We start from the raw sequence: 21,320 nt of genomic DNA on the forward strand, positions 1-21,320 counted from the left end.
GCAAGACTATTCAGGTAGAAATCCCTGCAACAAGAATAGATTAAAAACCATGGGCAATATTTGAAAAATAAAAATTTACTTAAATGAAGTATACCATTAATAGTAAATACTGTGCATTTCCATAATAATTCGGATGTAACTTGAATTTCCCACAAAAAAAAACCATTCAGGTTATTTTATTTTAAAAATCTGATTGATATTCTTGTAGAAATCGACTGTCAACCACATTATTGCTTACTGCAAAATATTTAGAACAATGTTTAGAATAATATTTTGATATTAGTTGCCTAACGGTACATAACTGTATTTTTTCGGAAAGTGACTGGCAGCCCTATTTATCTTCAAATATTATATTCCACTCGAAGCTCGAAAGAGCGGTTCACACTTTTATATGAATGTGCACTTTTAGTGACACAAAATTATTAACACCATAAAATTAACTTGTCATTTGTCAACTGAGGTAATGCCGTCCTCCATCTTTGATTTTTATTGTAAAAATTGACTTTCGTATATTTAGCATAGAAAATTTTTGAAAGGAATAAAAATTACAAATTAAAATTTTAAAAATTTATAATAAAATTCAAATATAATTTATATTGTTTTTTGTTTTGATCGGAGTATAATTGTAAGTAATATTCCTTGTTTAAAACTATTGTGTAATAAAATAAAAAAGAACAAGTTTGAAACCATGCTACATGTAGATGCTAATAGAAAAAAAAAATGGCGACACGTTATATGAATACATACATATGTATATGTAAATTTATTAAAATTTTAGTTTAATTTTTCCTTTCTAATTATATTATTTAGGTTATAAGAAAAAAATTCCTCAAAGTAAATTTCTAATTTTTCCTATAAACTTAAAAATAATTTTAGGTTAAATTAAAAGCAGAATGCCACGCTATCGTGAATGGGATTTGGCTTGTAAAGTTTATGTTGGTAATTTAGGATCTTCAGCTTCAAAATATGAAATTGAATATGCATTTAGCAAATATGGGCCTTTAAGAAATGTTTGGGTAGCAAGAAATCCACCAGGTTTTGCTTTTGTTGAATTTGAAGACAGACGCGATGCTGAAGATGCAGTAAGAGGATTAGATGGAACGTAAGTAGTTTTCATTATGTATATATATATATACATAATAAAATAGAGCAAAATTTTTCTGTTAAAAATAGTGCTTTTAAAAATGTGAATAATCCATAATAAAAACAGATTGTAAGTAATTTTATTAATATTTGGATAATTTTATTAGTTAATCTAGTAAATTTCATAAGATTTCAAGTCATCTTTACATTGAATTTACCTAAATTTTTCATCAGAACTTTAATAAATATTAAACATTATTTAGGCGCTGTTGTGGGACAAGAATTCGTGTTGAAATGTCTTCAGGAAAATCAAGAAGAGAAGAAAGAAGACGGGGAGGTGGTGGAGGTGGTGGACGAGGAGCTGGTCGTTATCGGTAAGTCAACATGATATAGAAACATATTTAAAAAAATCATTCTTCAATTTCATTAAATTAAAATAGTATTAGATGATAACAAGATTAAAAATTTCGTTTAAGAAATTAAAAATGTGTGTTTTACAAATTATTAATATAATATTCAATAATAATTTTTAAAAAAGAAACTAATTTTGGTTATTCTACAATATTGTGCTAATTTTTAAAAATTCATATGATTATTCAAATCATTTTCATCGATACTTAAAATTATTTGAGGAGGTTTTAGATAAATAATATATTATAGGTTATACGTGAAAAATTTAGTTATGTTTGTCCAATGTTTTGTCTTAAAACATTTTGCAAAAACTTGTAGCAAAATATGTGTAAACCCATTCATACATATTTTGCAATTGTTTTGTAAAATGATGTTTATTGCGTTTATAATTGTACGATTTTGTATTGTTTTTTTTTCTAATTTTTACTAAAGCATAAAAAAGATTGAATTTTTGAACTTAATAAAAAAATATGGCGTTGTGATAAATTAATTTCAGGATAAATTGTTCGTCTTCGTCTTCTACCACTACTAGTAATTCTACTTCCTCCTCCTGCTACTACTCCACAACCACAACCAATAAAACCATCAATATCACCAAAACAACTATTATTTTAACTACCAATACAGCCACCAATTATAAAACCACATCTACCACTATCATCATGAACTCCAACATTTTCACCAAGTCAATAGATTTCTACTGTTTTTTAATTAGTCGTGTTAACATCAGTTATATCATTTGTGACAGCGGTTTCAACAATATATTTAAGGACAACAAAAACAACGTCCAAAATCGACACATCATAGCAGTAGTGAACTCCATTTTCAGCAATATTTCACCTATCAAAGTTACAGCTGCTATTTTTACTAAATTGACATTATTAAAGAATTTTATTTACAATAATTTATTCCAAATTTCACCTAAAATATGTAATTTACTATTACCTATCAGTATTAACATCCCAAAAACAAAATTTCCTACCTGAATCCTGATGGTCCTAAACTGAAAATTCTCCATGGAAGCTCCTAAACGAAACCTAAACGTGGAAATTTGTTACTCTTTTAAAAATTTTATTTAAGTAAATCTGAAGAGAGCAACATAGCACAAGGTTTTGATTAAAACAATTGCATTCGTTTCTCTATGAGACTCTACAAGAAAGGTCATTGTGTTTTTATTCACAATGAGGACATATATATTTTTTTTGCTCGCCTCATCATTCTTCAACAACAACTTCTTCACACAAAAACTACTAAATCATCTCCTTTATTGTGACATCTTAAAAAACAACTGTAATTGAACAAAGTATATTAATTTGTTTTTATTTTTATATTATTTTGGAATCATTTTTAAAATTAATATATTTTTTTTTGATTTTCTCTCATCAAAATTGAATCACAACAGTCAATATCACAGTTCCTACTTTAAAAATTATCACCAACTCTTCATAAAATCGTCATAATGAAAAAAAAATTTCAATATCAGTTGAAAACAGTTACACAGCATCATCGCTGCAATGCAAGAATCACAAAAGCAACTAATTCATCTATTGAAGATTGTTAGAAAAAAAAATGCTCCAAAACTTGTATTCATATTGAAAATCATATTACATATCACAACAAAAGCTTATTTGGGGGTTTTGAAAACAAAAATTTTTGATTTTGAAGCAAAAAAAAAAAAAACGCAACTCTAATCAAAAGCAAATATATTTGTTATTTTTGCTCTTCGTTTCCAACACCGGGTCTCCACTTCACAAAGCTTCAAAATTGAAAAAAAGCAAAGGCCAAATTATAACTTCAAGACACAATCAAGAATCAATCAATTCTTCAGATCAACTCAAAAAGAAAAAGTTTTTGCTTTTTAGAAAAATGAAATGCAAGTGTTTGCTGGTCCCTACTAGCTACAATGCTACACTACTTCTACTAACGTTCTTCTATCGAATTCAGTTCATTAATAAAAAAATTAAGCAAGTGTTTAGAAAAAATCTACTTCAACTACTACTGCTACTGTAATACTGCCACTACTAGTACTACTACTCTGCCAAAGTCACAACCATCTCCTATGCTACTAGTTTCTACTCCAACACACCGAATCGACCACGGCATCATTTTAGTGGTTTGTTTGTTGCTTTTATTAGTTTTTTTTTTTTAGTTTGTTTTTATTTTAAAGTGAGTTTATATCACAAATTTTTTTTATTTTTTTTTTTTTAGATAACAAAAATTTAATTAATAGATTGCCTTCTAAGTAAAAAAACAAAATTCGTGCTTAAATTTTTACAGCATAATATACACAAATTATTCATAGTTGATGTCACAAAGATTGCTTAATATATTTTTTGAGTTTGTAGAGCTTAGCTTTTATATAAATACTTGTATTTATTAAATATTTTTAAACTTCAATAATAATTATTTTCAAATTTAAATACTCAAATAACTTGAAGAGGAAAAAAAATATTAGGCTTTGTCACACATAGTAATGATCTGCAGTATATTAATTATCACTAATTTTTATTTAATATAAAAAAAATTCACTTGTTAATTTTATTTTGGCTTTTGTGATATTAAATTAATGTTACGAACGTAAAATTTTTGATATTTCAAAATAATTTTGTTTAAAACACCTTTGTATACTTGTATTCTTTCAGTATTTTATTGTCCGAATTAGAAGTTTATATCAAATAAAATTCTAATTTATCAATGAAACTTTGTATCGAAAAGGAATAGGAAATAAAAATATTGAAATTATATAAGTATATATAGGATCAAGCAATATTATAATGACAATTTTGTTTTTTAAATTTAAAATTAAAAAAATTAATACCATTCATTTCCATAGTTTACATACACATATACATAACAAAATTTATAATTTTGAGATAATATTCATAGAATTTAATATAAAATCATTGCATTTTCCATTAGAACAATCCTTTTCCGAACTAGTGAGAAAAAAAAAAAAACAAAATAAATATTTTTTATTAGTTTTACATTCCAAAATGTAATAACTTATAGAATAGAATATAATAATATTTTGAAACATTGTATCCTATGATAATTAATAGGTAGAAAAAGTTTAATCGTTTTGATATTATTTCAGATAATTTGTTAAATAAAAAAATTAAATTTCTAAGCCATTATAAGAATTCTAAAATGAAAAATATAAAGAAAATATAAGGATACATATATATTTTTTTTTCTATAAATAATATATTGAAGCTAAGCCACTTAATTTAAATACAACTAGAAATTATTTAAGGTTATTCATTTAAAAAATTTTATTAGTTGTATTTATTTTAAGATTTTAATGTAGCAAATAATTATAGAAAACTAAAATTTCATTTAATAAACTTATCGTAAGAATTTAAATATTATCGTAATTTCTATAGTATTTTTTTTTTATAATGTATAAACTTTTAATTCAATTACAAAAATTAAACCCCAGAACACCCTTAAAAATAAAACAAAATAAAAAATTATTCAATAATTTTTCGACAATCATTCAAAACTCAAATAAGAATCAATAATTTATAATGTTCGAAAATAGATAGTGTAAGAAAATTATAACTTTCATGTTAATACTTAAGAAAAATCACCCATATTTTGTTATTTGCATTACTTAAGGAAATGGATAATAATTCCATAACAAAATTCCTTTATGCCATATTTGTAATGGATTACTGGAATTTTGTTTATTATTATAGAATTTCAGATTTTAAAATTCTGATTCTATTCTGATAAACTCGAAATTTTTAATAACAACTCAATACGTCAATTAATGGAACTAACAGAATACAGGTGATTAATCTATTTTAAGAAATAAATTATCAGAAAAAAAATTAATAGAAACCCTTAAAAATGGAAATAATTCTAAATTCTTGATTTGTTTACTATTTATTATGATTCTTAAGCTTTGTATAAAATATGTAGCTTCTAATAAATAGTGTATGTAATTGGATATTAGGAAAATTAAAAATTTTGTAGGGAAATTAGATTTTATACGAAAATGAAATCGAATTAAGTTATTATAAATAATAGCGTGTACTTAGAATGCATCTTTTAATTAAAAATTTTATTTAAAAATTTAATTTTTGGACCTTAAAGTGATTTCGATTCAAAAAATTTTAGTTTTTTTTTTAATTCCTTAGTTAAAAACATTTGTATATAACACTTTCGTTTTATAAATGTTTTGTATTTTGCGGATTCCTTATTATTTTAATATTTTTTTATATATACATACATATTTATATTAATATTGAAATTCTATATCTTTTTTCTTTTATAACATTTTATTTAAATATATAAATATTTGCTATATTGCTTTAATAAAACAAAAAAAATAGAAACACAATCAATTTGGTTTTCTAAAAATAATTTGATTTTTTTTTTTTTTTTAATTTCATATTTTCATAATTTTTTTCATAAATCAAATTAAATTGATTGTAAAAAAATAAAACAAAAGAACAAAACTTATTTTTGCAGGATTTAGTTTATTTATTGTTCAATGACACAAAAAAAAAAAAAAAAAAAAAACCATTTTTTTAAATAGTTTTTTCCAATTTTTTTTTTTTAAATATATTTTTTTTTACAAATATTTTGTTTTTTTTGCCTTTCCAAAAATTTTCCATTATATTTACAGATCAAGATCACCTCGAAGAAGTTCACGCAGCCGTTCTAGAAGTTTCTCACGTGATCGACGTAGCCGATCAGATTCTCGACGCTAAAAAAATAAAAATAAAAGTATTTTCTTGGAAAATTTAAAAAAAAAATTAAATCTCCTACAATTTAATTAAAATATACATGTATAATTAAAAATTACATTGTATTATATAATAATAATATATAATATATAAGTATAAATATCAATAATATAAAATACATGTATATATGTATATAAAGAACAAAAAAAAAAAAAAGCGAAAAAAATTAAATTTAATTTTTTTTCCGTACTTTTAATGGTATTAATAAAAAATTTAATTAAGAATAATAGCAGAAAAAATAAACATTAAAATTAAAACATTTATAAAGGCACTATAATTAAATATCAAAAATTTACTTATATATTTTAGATTAGGGTGAAAAATTGATTTTTTTTTTTGTTTTTAATTATAATAAATTTAAAAAAAAAAAAAAACTATACCTAATTTATATTTTTAATTTGAATTAAAAATCAATTCTTCCACTGATACAGACAAAAATTTTAATTTTTAACTTGAAATTTTTTAATTATAGTGTTGTATTTAAGCAACTGAATAAGATTTGTTTCAAGATTTAAAAAAAAAAAATAAAAAAAGAACTCAAATTCAATATTTTAACTTTTCTTAAAAATAATTTTGTTTAAAGTTTTTTTTTTTTTTTTAGAATTAAAAACAAAACATTGTAACGTGTAACAATATTTAAATAAAATATATTGTAAGAAATTCTTCAGTACTTAATTTTATTTTTTAATGTTATTTCCCTTTTAAGATTTTTTTATTTAGTAGAAGGAAAAAAAGAATTAATTATTTAGAAATAATTCGAAATTCAGTTGACAAACTGATACCACCCTGACTTCAATAGTGCAGATATATCGTAATACATACTTCAAAAAGTTCATACTGCAATACTAAAAATAATACTGTAAAATTCAATATAGTTTGGTATGCATATTATGAAATGTGAAGATAAATGAGCCTTTTGAGCATAGACAAAAATTACATGTTTAAGTTTTGTAGATTACAGCTGATATGACAGCAACGATGCTTAATTTTTATATTGCTAATGCGACAGTTAAAAAAAAATCAATACAAAACAGAATTTTTATTCGATAGTTGAATGCAAAAGCGTCATTTTGTTATTGTCAATTCTCGTTTTCATTTCTTAATTTACAAGTAAGTTTTTTTGAAAATGTGTCTGGCATAACTTCAAATTTGCCAGACTTTGATTTTTAATTGAATCGGTATGAAACTGTTGTTTTCAAACACACTGAAAAAGTATTTCTACATTTTCAAATATACTTCTTTGACAGTTGCTAATATACCTATTTAAAATTTTTTAAATATTTATTATAATATGTCGAAATTTTACATATTTTTCCAGAACATTAAAAATGCATCTATGTACATCTCTTTATGGAATTTTAGGAAAACAATATGATCGTATCTGCTAGCGTTTTTGTACTGGATTAGCTGAGTTCATAGCAATCAAAAACCAAAAATTTCAAAACTAAATATTTGTACTCTGAAAAATCGATTAATATATTATAAAATAAACAAAATTTAAAATCACAATTAGGAATTGTAAACTTCATTCGTAAGTTAATACAAAAGTAGCGCAAAATTGAATATACAGCCGGTAACAGTCACGTTATCAAAATTGACAGTGTAATAATTATTCCAACAATAGAGTACAAGCTATTTTTTCTAAGTCTTATATTGTGAATGAAAATCGTACACCTTATCTTATTGTGAATTTTTATAAGTTGTCATTTATTATATTATATTTCAGTTTTGCTTTTAGTTTCTCCAAGAAAACGAATACAAAAAAAAAAAAGAAAGCATAATTTGTTATTAATAATCTATAATAAGAATTTTTGTAAATAAAAAAAAATTTTACATAATTTCTATAATTTTTTTCAAATAGTTTTTTCTATAAATCGTTTTTGATTTCAAAATGCCGATGATACCATTTTTCCCTTCGTTAAAACCTCACACTGCCAATCATATTTGGTTTGATATAGGTATAACATTACAAACATTAATACAATATTTTGTTTTGATAATAAATTTTTCAAATGTTTAGACGAGCCATGCAATGAGGATGCTGAAGTTCTCGCTTTAGAAAGAGAAAACACAAATGAGGTAAGAATGTTTTGACCTAGATATGTGAATTAAATGAAATTAATTTTTGTTTTTGAAGGTAAATGCGATTTCAAGTTTAGGTCAAGATTTGAATCCTATAGGAAAAGCATTAACAATGGTTGGTGGGCCAGAAACTGATGATGAGGATGGTAATTTGACGCTTTTAATACAAGCATATAAATAAACAAATCTATTTATAGCAAACGATGATACAGATGATTCTGACAGCCATGACGACGAAGATGATGAGATAGATAGATTAATGGACTCGGTTAACAATAGAACACCAATGGAGGATGATGCAGGAAATAATTCTAATAATGATGATGACGTTTCAACATTAATACTACAACATTCTATTTAAATTCTAAAATTAGATTTACGCGTACTATAATTAAATTTTTATTGTTTGTTTTCTGATGTTTTACCGGGGATTTATGCTCTTTTGTTCTCAGACACAATAAATTATTTTTATGTTGTTTTTGGCAGAAAGGGAAACAAATAATTAAAAATTTACATTTTTGGTAACATTCGTATTATACTTTTTTAAGATTTTGGATTTAAAATAAATTTCAACTAAATTTTTTAAAGGTCAATTTAGTTTGAACCAATTCTTTTGAAATATTTATTTCGCTTTGAAAGTTTTATAAATATTTTAAGTAAAATTATGTATTTAGTGTTTTAAGAATTGAAATGAATGAAATTTAATATGAGGACTAAAAAAGTTTTATGAAATTTAATGCGTGTCTATTAGGAGCGCTAAAATAAAATTAATTCTATTTAAATCTTTGTTTTATTTTAACTGAAAAATTTTATTTGAATCCTTAACCTATTTTAAGATTTTAGAAACAATTTTTTATATTTAGGAAAATAAAAAGAATTCGAATCGAAATATTAGATTTCTTTTATTAAACTTTAAGTGCTGCAGCAAAATTTATTTTTCCATAACATAGTAATTAATTACATTCTTTAGTTGATACATATTTAAAATTCCTGCAAATTGTTTTAAAAATGGATTTCTGACAAGGTAGATTTTCAAAAGCTAATAAGTTTATAACTATTAGTAAAGTAAAATGATTATTGAGTGTTTGTTTGTGTTATCCTTTTTTTTTTATATCAAAAATAGGAAAGCTTTTATTCCATAATATTTTCTGTAAAATATTTCCTTTAAAATACTTTTTACTAATGCTGTAAAAAATTCACTTTTTGAACCATATAAAAAATAATCTTAGTGCCTATTAGATCGACTACGACTTCTGGAACGATCTTTACGATCACGAATGGACGTTTTTGAACCATAAGAATCTGAAGATTTTGACCTTGATGATCTGGGTCGCGACTTGTATTTGTACTTCGAATTATAATCGCTTCTTCTTTCTTCCCGTTTTCTGTGAGATTTATCAGAACTATAACGAGAGTTGCTTCTTCCGGACGAACGGGAAGATCTTGCAGATGAAGATGATGATGACGTTGAGCTAGATGAAGATCGTGATTTTGATTTTGACCTGGATTTTGTATGTGAATCTCTCGTTCGGCTACTTGAATTATCATTTCTACTTTCATACACTTCATCATTACTTATTTTAGCGTCAGATTTTTTATCATTTATTTCGTCATTATCTGATCCCCATAAATCATATTTTGACAAATCACCACCTTCATCATCTTCGTCTTCATCATCATCATCTGCTACATCATATTTATCTTTTTTTTCATTTGCTTTCACTTCACTGGGTTTTCTATTTTTCAAATCTAAGTCTTTCTTAATATTCTTTTTATTATCTAAGTTTGTTGTCTTTCTTTTTTTTCTCCTTCCAAATTCATCATATTCATCATCATCAGAATCACGTCGTTCTTTATATTCAACAACACCTCTGTCATTATATCCACCTCCATATCCTTAAAGATAAAAATGTTTTTTATTAAAAAAATTTATAGGCATAAAAAAAAACAAAATAATAGACAAATACAAACCAGTTCGCTTTTCTACTTCGGTAAATTTTGGAGCATTACACATATTACATGTTTGGCGTCTTGCCCAATTCACGTTACCACATTTACTACATTGCCAGTCCTCTGCACTAAATAAACCTCTACTTTTTTCTGCTGCTGCTTTTCCTATTTCGGTACCTAATTTTTTTTTAGTTGTTTGACCTGCAGATAAGGATTCTTTTTCTTTTTGGCACCGATTACAATGAGTACGTCGTGAAAAGTTTAAATTTTTGCAGCTACAGGTTTTGTGTAACACAAAATATTTTTTTAATTATTTTTTTTTTTTACCATTTTGTTCATAGAAATAGTTTATAAACAAAAATAATATATTGGTAAAGTTAGAAATTTTATAGCGCCAAATACATTTTTTCGACATTTTCCTTACTCTGGATCCGGACATATCCAATCGCCATTGCTTCCATTGGATGAATCAAATGCCGCCATTCCTATTTAATTTTTTACTAATTCACTAATTTGAAAAAAAAATAAAACAAAAGTTCAATGACTAAGAATTATTCAACCATTTGTAAACTAAAAATTATTTTAAGAAAACTAGGAAACTACGAAACTTCTACTGGAAAAAATTTCTATTAGATACTAATATGACAGCTTTTGAAGTTTGTTTACTGACACCCAAGACACTAAATAAAAATACGTCTAAAAAGACGCTATACTACATGTCATATTTTTACAACAATTCATTATTGCCATCATGCCTCAATACTTTTGAACATTAAAGTAAAATTAATTTTCATTCTAATTCGAGTATACGTAAAATGTGCTAATTGATGCAATATCTCTTAAAAAACTAAAAATGTTCAAAATATATTTCTTTATATAAAAAGCCTTTAACAATAAAGAAAATGAAACTGAATATAATTTTTTCTTGTAATTCTTCATCCACCTGAAAAATTAAAGCTATACAAAGTTAAAAAAATAAATAAATACTTAATTCGAAAACAATAACAATGGTTCTAATATTATTTATATATATATATGTATATTATAATTTGTTAATTTTCAAAAATTCCACATTGACATTATTTTATTTTCAATTTTGTATTTAAGTTGCCAACGTAAACTTTAATTTAAATGGTTCTTATTTTCGATAACTTACTATAAAACTGGTTGTTGTACATACTTAATATTGTTGATATATGTAATTTTCCGTTATTCGATTACTTTTGAAATATCTTTAGTTTGACTGTTAAATTAAAAAATAAAATTTGATATTCCAATTAATTTTGTAACAGAATTTTGTTACCTCTACAGTTTTTGAAATATTTCAGCGTTTTAATTTTTTAAATATATTATTAAAATTTACAAATTTTAATTTTACTGATAAATCAAAATTTCCAAATGTTTATTTTTTTACTTACAGAAATATTTTATGCTATTAAGATTATTTCATATGATTTTGGGTTGTCCAACAAAATATTGAATTAACATCAGCTTGATGTTAACAATTTTGGTTGCTGAATAAGGTATAGTTTGAAGATAAGTTGGTATGTTTGGTTTGAATATATACCTATATTGTGTAGATAACTGTTTTCATATTATTCTTAGCCTAATTTTAACAACGATAAAAATTTACTAAAGTGTTACTATGGTAAATAATTACATTACAATTGCACTTAAATCAATTAATTTTATTCAGAAATTGAATTTTGTCAACAATTTGACAATTGCGTATGAACAATTTCGTCAAGACGATTACTTATTTTTGAAGATATTAAAAATGAAATAAAATATTGAACATACATATATGTATATATATTTTACTTTTTGAATATTTTAAATATTTTTCGAAAATTTTTGTTTTGGAGTTTTATTTGTGTTTACACTTTTAGAAAAGCAATACGTTTATGTTTTTATTAGAAAATTTCTTCTATGATTAATAAAATTTATTGTGCAGGTTAATGTAAAGTACATACATGTATATATATGAGTACAATAATGATATATAAGTAATAGTATGTTTATTATGTAGAGTACATAATAAACATACCTTGTTTAGTTACAAACGCAAATGAAAATATTGCAAATGTTTGGACAATAATAATCGCAAATAAATGTGTCATCTGACACTAATTTTGATTGTACGTCATGTTTACATCTAATATTTATGCACATACATATATTGTGAAAGCATATTTTGGCTCTTAATTTATAAAACAATTTTTTCTTTAAATTGTGTTAAATATTATAATTAAATTTGTTTTAATTCAATGATATTCTTTAATTATTAATAAATATTATAACTATTAATAATATTGGAACAAAAATATGATTTCTATGATAGTTTTTGCAAGTCTAATTAAATCGCTCTCGAATATATTTTATCAAATTTTTTTATATAACATTTATGTATATGCATATGTATATTTGTATGCGTGTATAACAATTTTGCTATTATCTACACATTATTATTTTAACAAAATTTATATTGATTCTTCTCTATATTTTATTATTATATTTTTTGTTCTTTATTTTTTACATTTAATTTTTATATAATCTTCCTTTTTCTTGTCTTTATTTTTCTATCTATTTTTTCTTTTTGGTTTTTTTTTTTAAATAACTTTAATCTATAATAAAAAGGAATCCCTTTATATTCAAAATAATCTATATAAAAAATAAATATGTGTATACTTTTTGTATTCTATAAAAATATAAGTGTTATATATGTAGGTACATCTTACATAAATATAATTTACAAGTATACAAATATTATTATAGTGTACCTACATTGATATAATATGATATATTCTACTCCTCTATATATCTCTATAGAATATCTATATACATAATTAATTGTATTCTAACTATATATATAGTACGATATATTAAAAACAAAATATAAAATAAAACGAGCACCACGGAAACATTATTGTGGATAACACAAAAAAATTTAAAAATAAAAGAGGAATAAGAAAAAAAAAAATAAAGAAAAAAATGTAAAACTAAAAAGTTAAAGGCACCAACAACAACAACAATAACACAACAATAATGATAGCAATATCAACAATAAAATGCAACACAAAAAAAAAAGATTCTTTTGAATGCATGCATGCAGGCCTCCAATATTCTTGTGTATCGCAAAATTTCTTTTATGAACACTCAATTTTTATTTGTCATTTTTGTTTTTTTTTTTTTGTACTATTCCTATTTGGTACTTTTTTTTTATAATACAATCTGTTTCTCCTTTCCTTGCTATATACATAATGTTATACACTCTCAGAAAAATAATAATAATAAAAGATAAAAAAAATAAAAAAAACAATATGAAGAAAACTATAAAACCAACCACCAACTGATGACTGGTTTAACCCAAGTCTTGACTGTCACAAAGTTTGTTGTCCTATATTTTGCATCTATGTGGTCATTGGCGTCTTTTTTACCTTCTTTCTATATGTTCAAACTTTGTGTTATTTTTATTTTTATGGTTTTTTTTTATAGAGTTGCATAGTTTTTTAATTTTAGTTGTGTACAAAATTTTTTTCTTTAAAAATAATATTTTTTTTTGTTTTTTGTGTGTTCTTTCTATTTTATTTTATATTTTATCGTTTGAATTTTCTTTTCATTTTCTCATTTCATTCTATGTTATACATTTTATATTGCAATGTAGTACACATTTTGTTTATAATGTTGATATATATATAGGTATATACAATATTTTCGGTTGAGGCCTATTAAAACTAGCATCAGTTGAACGCGTCATTTTATATACTTCGTAGGTATACAATCATGCATACACATAATAAATAATGTGTGGTGCATGAAATGCAATTTTTCTTAATGTAATGCAATGCAAGTCAGTTCGTTGCATTGCATCCCAATATAGTATATATATATATATATATATATATAAAGATATGTGTTATATATAGTAGTAAAAGCAATTTTTAAACAGAAATGTTATAGTTTTAATATAGTGTATGTTTTATGTATTTTATTCATATATACAATATATAGGAATAGGGTGGTATATATATAGAGCTATTATGCATATATATGTATATACGACTTAAATAAACTACCTATTTGTATATATATATATATATATTAAATTTTATTGGTATATATGGATATGTAATAGGTAAATATTCCTTGATTTCTTATAATTTTCCTTTTAATCTTCTTCATATATATTTAATATTGTATTTGTGTTATATTATATAAGAATTTATGTATATATCATTAAATAAATATTTATATGTAAATTTTGTATATAATATAAAAGTTTCTTCTAGATTTTGTGTGCTATATATTATCATTTATATAGGGAATTCAAGGAGAGTAAAAACTAAAGAAAATTATTATTAATTTTTTTCTGAAATCATATGCGTTTTCTTTATTACAGAATATGTATGTATGTATATATGTATGAATAATATACAAAAAATTTTTTTTAGTATCTGATAGTCTGATAGACACAATAATAATAATGTGCAAGGTTGGCCAACTATGTATATTTAATAAATCAAACACGAGAATTTAATTTAGGCACATGGTTCACATACACGTGCAGTTTAATATTCCTGGAGTTTATTTTTAAATAAAAATTGAATATAATTTTTATATTATATATAATAGTACATTAATTTTGATTTAAATGGCTAGAATATTTGCAGATTGCAGAAAAAAATACAATATTTATTTTTCGTTAAACTAATTATTTTGGATAGAATTTTAAAATTAATGATACCGCAGTGTGACTTGAAAATTTCTCTAATATCGTATTTCTGTACAATTCAGAAATTACAACTCATCAGCTGAATTCAATTCTTAATTCGTGTCAAAATTTAAATTTTAATGTCATGTTTATATGTTGCAATATTCAGCCTATCAGATGTTTACATTTATGAGCTAAATTCTGGACAGTTGAATTTTCTGATTTTATCCTTTAAAATTGTTAAAAATATTGAAAAATTTACATAGGAAAACGAATGAATTGTAACTCTTTGTTATTAATATATGGTAACCCTAATATTATTATATATTGCAAAATATATTCTACCTTCATATAGTTAAGTATATTAATATTTAATTTTTTTAAAGTTATGGAAAAGTTATAGTTTGCATTCATGAAATTTCTTCTTTCATTTCCTATTGTATTTCATTTCTATTAATACATATGTACATACGTGCATAAAGAGATATTTAAGAAGAGTATTAATATTTTAAAAAATATGAGATTGTAGATATGTATATAATACATATTATATATATATATATATATATATATATATATATATATATATGTAATTTGTGTATGTGTATTTGATGTCTTGGGTCATATCATATAGGCATGTTTTTTATTTTATATGTACATTATCTTTAATAATACAAATGATGTAGGTTTATATGTATATAGTTCGTTTTCATTTTATATAAACACATATTATGTACATACATATATTACATTTTAATATTATGTATGCTATAAAAATATGTACCATATTATTATACATAATAGATTTTTAATTCTATAATTCTAATGCTTTTGATTTTCTTTTGTTTGTCCGTATATCTTTTTCATATTATATTAGAATCAGAATATAAAGAGAAAGAACAGAGAAAATGAGAGTGAAAGAGAGCAAGACAGAAAAAGAAAAAAAAGGGACCCCAACCCATAATCTTTGGACTTGGGATTTTCTTTTTTAGTGTTGCATTGCTATTTTAATAGTTTCTATTTTAGTTTCTATTTTATTTAAAATTTTAATTTTTTTCTTCTTTTTCGTTTGATTTGCTTCTTTAATGCTTAAATGTAACTATATACATAAGATCAGTGCTGAGCTGAGAAATAAGTATGGGCTCTAGTTCTCCGTAACATTTTTGGTGTGAAATAGAAATTTTGTGTTGGAAAGGCGTTCTCGAAAGGTGTTTTCATTTCATAATTCTATTCTAAATTATAAAACTGTTCCTGAGATTTGATATTAGGTTCAGATTTCCAGCTTGAGGACTTAGACAGACATTTAATTTTCAGTTTTGCAATTACTGTTTACGCTTCTTCGGATTTTAATAATATTTTTAAGGAGCCGAATCCAATGCTTTAATTCAAATATTAATTTTCAACGGGACTTTCTCATATTTCTTAAAATTAGTTCTTTTGATCGAATTTCAACCTTTATTGTAGTAGTTCACCACTGAATTTATATCGTGTGTTGTGTAATATAATTCAAGCATATACGACGACATAATATTATTGTGCAATGTAGTGCTATGTGCATGTAGTGGAGTATGTCATGCTTTAGTGTAAAAAAAGAATCCCTTTATTTTTGTTTGTGTTTTTATTTTCATTTTAGGTTCGAATATGTTGGGTGATTTTATTATTTATTTGGTTAAGTTCGTTTGTTTATTTTGTCGCAAACGAAAATAGAAAAAGAATAAGGAAAACAAAGAAATAAAAAAAAAACGCATAAAAAATTTAAAATAGAAAAATTAAATGGAGTTTTTTTTTTTTATATATTTTTGCACTTTGTGAATTTTTTATTTTTGTAGGTTGTAAACCTTTTCGCCTATTTACTAAAAATTTATGAATTTTTATTTTCTCAAATTATTCCTGTTCCATGTGTGTATTTTTCAATTCTTATAAGGCGATTTTATTTATGTCGGAATATTTTATGGATTTTAAGAAGGTGTTCAAGAATTTCTCGTTTTTTTTTTGTTAATATTTCTTTGTTTTTATGCAAGAAATATTGTTTTTGTCTTAAAAATTCTAGTTATTTTTGTGTAAGTATTATTTTAATAGGATTTTTTTTTTTTTTAGATTATATAATGTATCAGTCAATCAACTATGAATATAAGAAAATCAGAGGCGATCACAATTTAATTAATAAATTGTGATCGCCTCTGATTTTGTGTATGATTGTATTTTAAAGCAAACTTAATGTGTGTATAGGTACCCACATATAAATTGATTTAATTATTTCTGATATTAGGATAATTTTATAGCACTGATGATGATAATATTATTATATAAGAAATTGAGGAATGTAGTTTCTATATAAGATCGAAATATGATCGTCTATATCAAGTAAATACATTTTTTTTTCTATGATATTTCAATTCTGCATCTGTCATGTATTATCTTGTTTGATATTCCAACTATTTGTAGAAAGTATGAAGCTACCTTAAAACTGTAGTATTTCGTTTCTTTAGAATTAAATAACATTAACTTCCATAACATTCTACTGCCAGTGAACTGCTATTACTTTCAAAATGACCAGAAATATTGCCAGAACAAAAAAGACTGTAATTTTTCTTTAACATTTATTTCTCTGCATTAGCTATGTGCAAAAAAGTTCATTTTTATGAAAATTTTTAATTATTCCTCTTTTTTTTCTTGTTTTTGGATTTATTCCATTTAACAAATAAGGAACAAAATATTATAGAACTTTAATTATAAAATAATATAGGTTAATGAGATATTGTATATGTCCATTCAATTAATTGTACATGAACTCTATGGTATGTACGAGTATATATGTATGTATAGATAAAACAATTAGCATACAAGAATAAAATAAAGTATTAAAAAAAATTATTAAAAAGAAAATTTGATAGAAATATTAATAATTTTTTTGAATAATTTAATTTTTTTTATAAACTCGTGTGTACAGGATTGTGTACATTTGACAATTATTTGAACAGTTTTTTGATTTGGTGCATTATTAAAGAAAAAATTTCTACTTTTCTATTAATTATAATAAAATCAAGTGATGAAATGAGAGTCGAATGTTAAGCTTTTCATAAATAATACTTGGTTCTCATCTTCATATCGTAAAAATTACTATCAAAAGTAATGCAACTGCAAGGCAAGCTTTACCGAAATCTACTACTTTTTTTCATTGAAATGAATTTGCGATTCTTATACCAAAGAAATAGAAATTACAAAAATATTTTGATAATATTAGAATATTTTTTAATTGAATTATTTAGAAAAAAATGTGTGAAAAATATAAAAATTTTGAATTAACAGTATACTTGAATTTGCATAGATATGAAATTTGAAATTTGAGAGTAAAAAGAGAGTAAACAAAAATCATTTTGAATTAGAAGGTTAAGACTCTTATTCAAAACGCTTCCACCTGTAATATCCCCGTTCCAAATATAAAGCTGGAGATATCCCTAAGGGAGTTGAAGGTATTCCCAACGTTTAAAATACCCTGTCCAATTGCGATGGTGAACAGCCAGTACTGGGCAGTCGCAAATGATACACACGGTGATTTCGTCACCATTCCCACAAAATTTGCACAAGAAGAAACCCGATTTCCCTAGCCCAGACAGGTTATATTTCACTGGGTAAGGCCCCATGAAGAAATTCGCAATAGCACGAATCCGGTTTCTATCCACCCCCAATGACACTGTGGTGAGCTTTTCCGAGCATGATGGAAGAAACATCTTCGCATGGTGACACCCTTCGTGTACAGTAAAGCAGCTTCAGACCAGCTGGTTACAACCAACTGGGGACTGAAGCACCAACAACACCGGCCTGCTGACTGATTTAGTATGCATTATTATTATTTCACTCAAGAACGTGTTTAGAAGTGCTGAATAACCTTAGATTTGAACAAGTTCCTTTTGAAATAAACTTAAAATTTTTTTGAAAAATCTTATCGAAAACGTGTACTCTTAGAAAATTTTACACCCGACTGCTTTTTCGCAAAAATTTTCATAAATTTTTTAAATTTATGAACATTTTTTTGTGAACGAACTAGATCTACTGTCAAATATTGTTGTATAGTTAAAATTTTCAATTTAAAAAATATCTAATTCTTAATTTTTTTTTAATTTACAATTAAAATTTATTTTAATGGATCATAAATTGTTTTTTAATTTTAGTACAATCAAAATAAAGTATAATTGTTTTCCTTTACTTTAAAAATTGTACAAAATGTAACCTAGGCTAACAGCCAATTCTTGTATACACCACCTTCAAAAAATTTGTTTTATGATGAATTTTTAAAGATTATTGAATTGTAACTCTTTTTTTTATATTTTAAATATTTATATATGTATATACTTACATTTGTATATTTATATATATTTTCCTGTTATGTAAAATTAGAATTTTGCAACACATAAATAAACAAACACATACAGCTATTCAATATTCTAGAAAATTTTCAACAATAAAAGTTGTTACTATTCCTAAGCATACCCATAGACGCACACACATACACGTATAAATAAATAAAATAAAGATTAAAATTCATCATTTTTATGATATTGGAATTGTATGTATGTATGTACGGATGTTTAAAGTTTATGTATGTTAGGAAAATTGTGATTTTTTTTTTGTCTTGAATTTGTTGCTAAATATTTTCTATTTTATAAAATGCAACATTACAAAAGAAAAAAAAGAAGTACTAAAAAACGAAAGCAACTCTGTTTTACTTTAATTTTTTTTATTTTGCTTGTTATTTTTTTGCCTATAATGTTTTTAAATTTGTTTTTCTTTTTTACTTCCTCCAAATGCATATTTTGTACAGATATGTTTGTGTGCATCTAATTTACTTTCGTTGCATTCAAGTTTACAATGCTGCCATATTTACTTTTACTATGTATGCAAGTATTATAAAAGAGCGCATCAAAAAAAAAAAAATATTTATTATAAAACTAGAGTTCCTTGGCATTAGATTTAAAATAAAAATAATGTGAAAAAAAAAAAACAAAACCGTATACATGGTTTGGTTCGTATAAAATTGAAAGAAAATTGTTAGAAATGAAAATTAAAAAAAAAAACCAGAAATATAACAAAATCAAAATGTAAAAATAAGAAAAAAATGGAGAAATACAATAAACTTGTAATACAATATACTCGTAATTCTAACTTGTATCTTATAATAATGCTTTTAACTTATTATAAAAATATAATAATTCGCCTCTAATGTGCACATCTAATGCATATTTTGACTCATACACACATTGCTATACGTACATAGGCATAATTATTGCGATTATATTTACATGTACGGCTCATATTTTACATAGTATATTATATGCTTATAGGCAGCATATATATATATATATATATATATATATATAAAATGTGCTAAAAACATTGTAGGTAGTATTATTTAATTATAGTATATTTTTTTATATATTCCGTATAATTGTGGAGCCTATTCGCAAGACAAAATAAATTTGTAATTATTATTTAAATAGTATGAAAATGTTATAAAAATTGTTTATATTTTATGAGCATGTATGTACGAGTATGTAAATATATAGATATATTTGAAATGCACATAATATTTAGAAATGCGATAATCAAAAGTTTTCAATAATAATTTTTTTTTGAAATGAAATGTGATACATTCTCTATCTATATGTATATCGTATACCATACCAATATATCAATAGAATTTTATAGTTAGAATATAAAATATTTTATGTTATTTGCATAAATCTTGCCTCTTTTTATGGATTTTTCCAACCAAATATAGGAAAACAGTGTTCACAATTTTCACTTTGTTCGTTTGTCAGTCTTTTCATTTGTTTGTCCGTGTATCTTTATTACAAAAAATTTCTGCCTCCATTTTTAGGATCTTATATTTCCGAAAGTGCAACCATTTCCGAATTTCTTACAAAACCTGAAGAACTAACTGTAAATATTGCATTTTCATCAAAAATTATAGCAATATATACGTTAATGCATTTAATTAATCGAATTTGCAATTATACGAACGAATAACTTCTCTGAAACTAGCGCAATAATTTTTTATAGCATAAAATATATTTTTGGTATACATCCAGTAATGAAAATAATTTAAGTTGCCAGATTGAATTTAATTTTTGTCAAAAAAGTGTTATTTTGCAAATTATTGATTTGATCCGAATTTATTAAAGCATGTGTTCCTAATACTATAATGTTTTAGTGCTTTGTAATAAACGAATATAAATATTATACTTCATTGCATATTTTTAGGAGTGTTACCTAATTATCTTTGGGATAATATAAAATTTATGCTGTTACACATTATTATTAATTATAAG

General features: G+C 23.8%; 3 protein-coding genes across 6 annotated transcripts; 2 read left to right on the forward strand and 1 right to left on the reverse strand.

Annotated features, from left to right (window-relative positions):
* Window positions 1–472: 472 nt before the first annotated feature.
* On the forward strand, window positions 473–6,717 carry LOC129612516 (RNA-binding protein 1). Of its 4 annotated transcripts, none has more exons than XR_008697240.1 (6): window positions 473–625; window positions 877–1,102; window positions 1,347–1,457; window positions 1,991–2,784; window positions 2,897–3,607; window positions 6,128–6,715. XR_008697240.1 is itself a non-coding variant. In XM_055526157.1 (4 exons), exons 2-4 carry the CDS (start codon window positions 894–896, stop codon window positions 6,210–6,212), a joined length of 405 nt encoding a protein of 134 aa, XP_055382132.1. In that variant the 5' UTR covers window positions 473–625; window positions 877–893; the 3' UTR covers window positions 6,213–6,678. The 4 variants fall into 4 exon arrangements, 1 of the variants encoding a protein (XP_055382132.1); XR_008697239.1 differs by having other exon boundaries at window positions 1,991–2,797; window positions 6,128–6,714; XR_008697241.1 differs by lacking the exon at window positions 473–625 and having other exon boundaries at window positions 883–1,102; window positions 1,991–2,797; window positions 6,128–6,717.
* Window positions 6,718–7,987: 1,270 nt separating this feature from the next.
* On the forward strand, window positions 7,988–9,091 carry LOC129612517 (anaphase-promoting complex subunit 15). Its single transcript, XM_055526158.1, has 4 exons — window positions 7,988–8,206; window positions 8,269–8,327; window positions 8,386–8,476; window positions 8,528–9,091. The coding sequence occupies exons 1-4, from the start codon at window positions 8,140–8,142 to the stop codon at window positions 8,689–8,691; spliced, it is 381 nt and encodes a 126-aa protein (XP_055382133.1). The 5' UTR covers window positions 7,988–8,139; the 3' UTR covers window positions 8,692–9,091.
* A 204-nt stretch (window positions 9,092–9,295) lies between these two features.
* Window positions 9,296–10,900, reverse strand: LOC129612515 (zinc finger Ran-binding domain-containing protein 2). The gene is made up of 3 exons (XM_055526156.1): window positions 10,705–10,900; window positions 10,302–10,555; window positions 9,296–10,226 (listed from the first exon to the last, which is right to left on the reverse strand). The coding sequence occupies exons 1-3, from the start codon at window positions 10,761–10,763 to the stop codon at window positions 9,556–9,558; spliced, it is 984 nt and encodes a 327-aa protein (XP_055382131.1). The 5' UTR covers window positions 10,764–10,900; the 3' UTR covers window positions 9,296–9,555.
* Window positions 10,901–21,320: the final 10,420 nt, after the last annotated feature.

Source organism: Condylostylus longicornis, unplaced genomic scaffold, assembly GCF_029603195.1.
Source record: "Condylostylus longicornis isolate FDR11 unplaced genomic scaffold, ASM2960319v2 ptg000074l, whole genome shotgun sequence".
NCBI lineage: Eukaryota > Metazoa > Arthropoda > Insecta > Diptera > Dolichopodidae > Condylostylus > Condylostylus longicornis.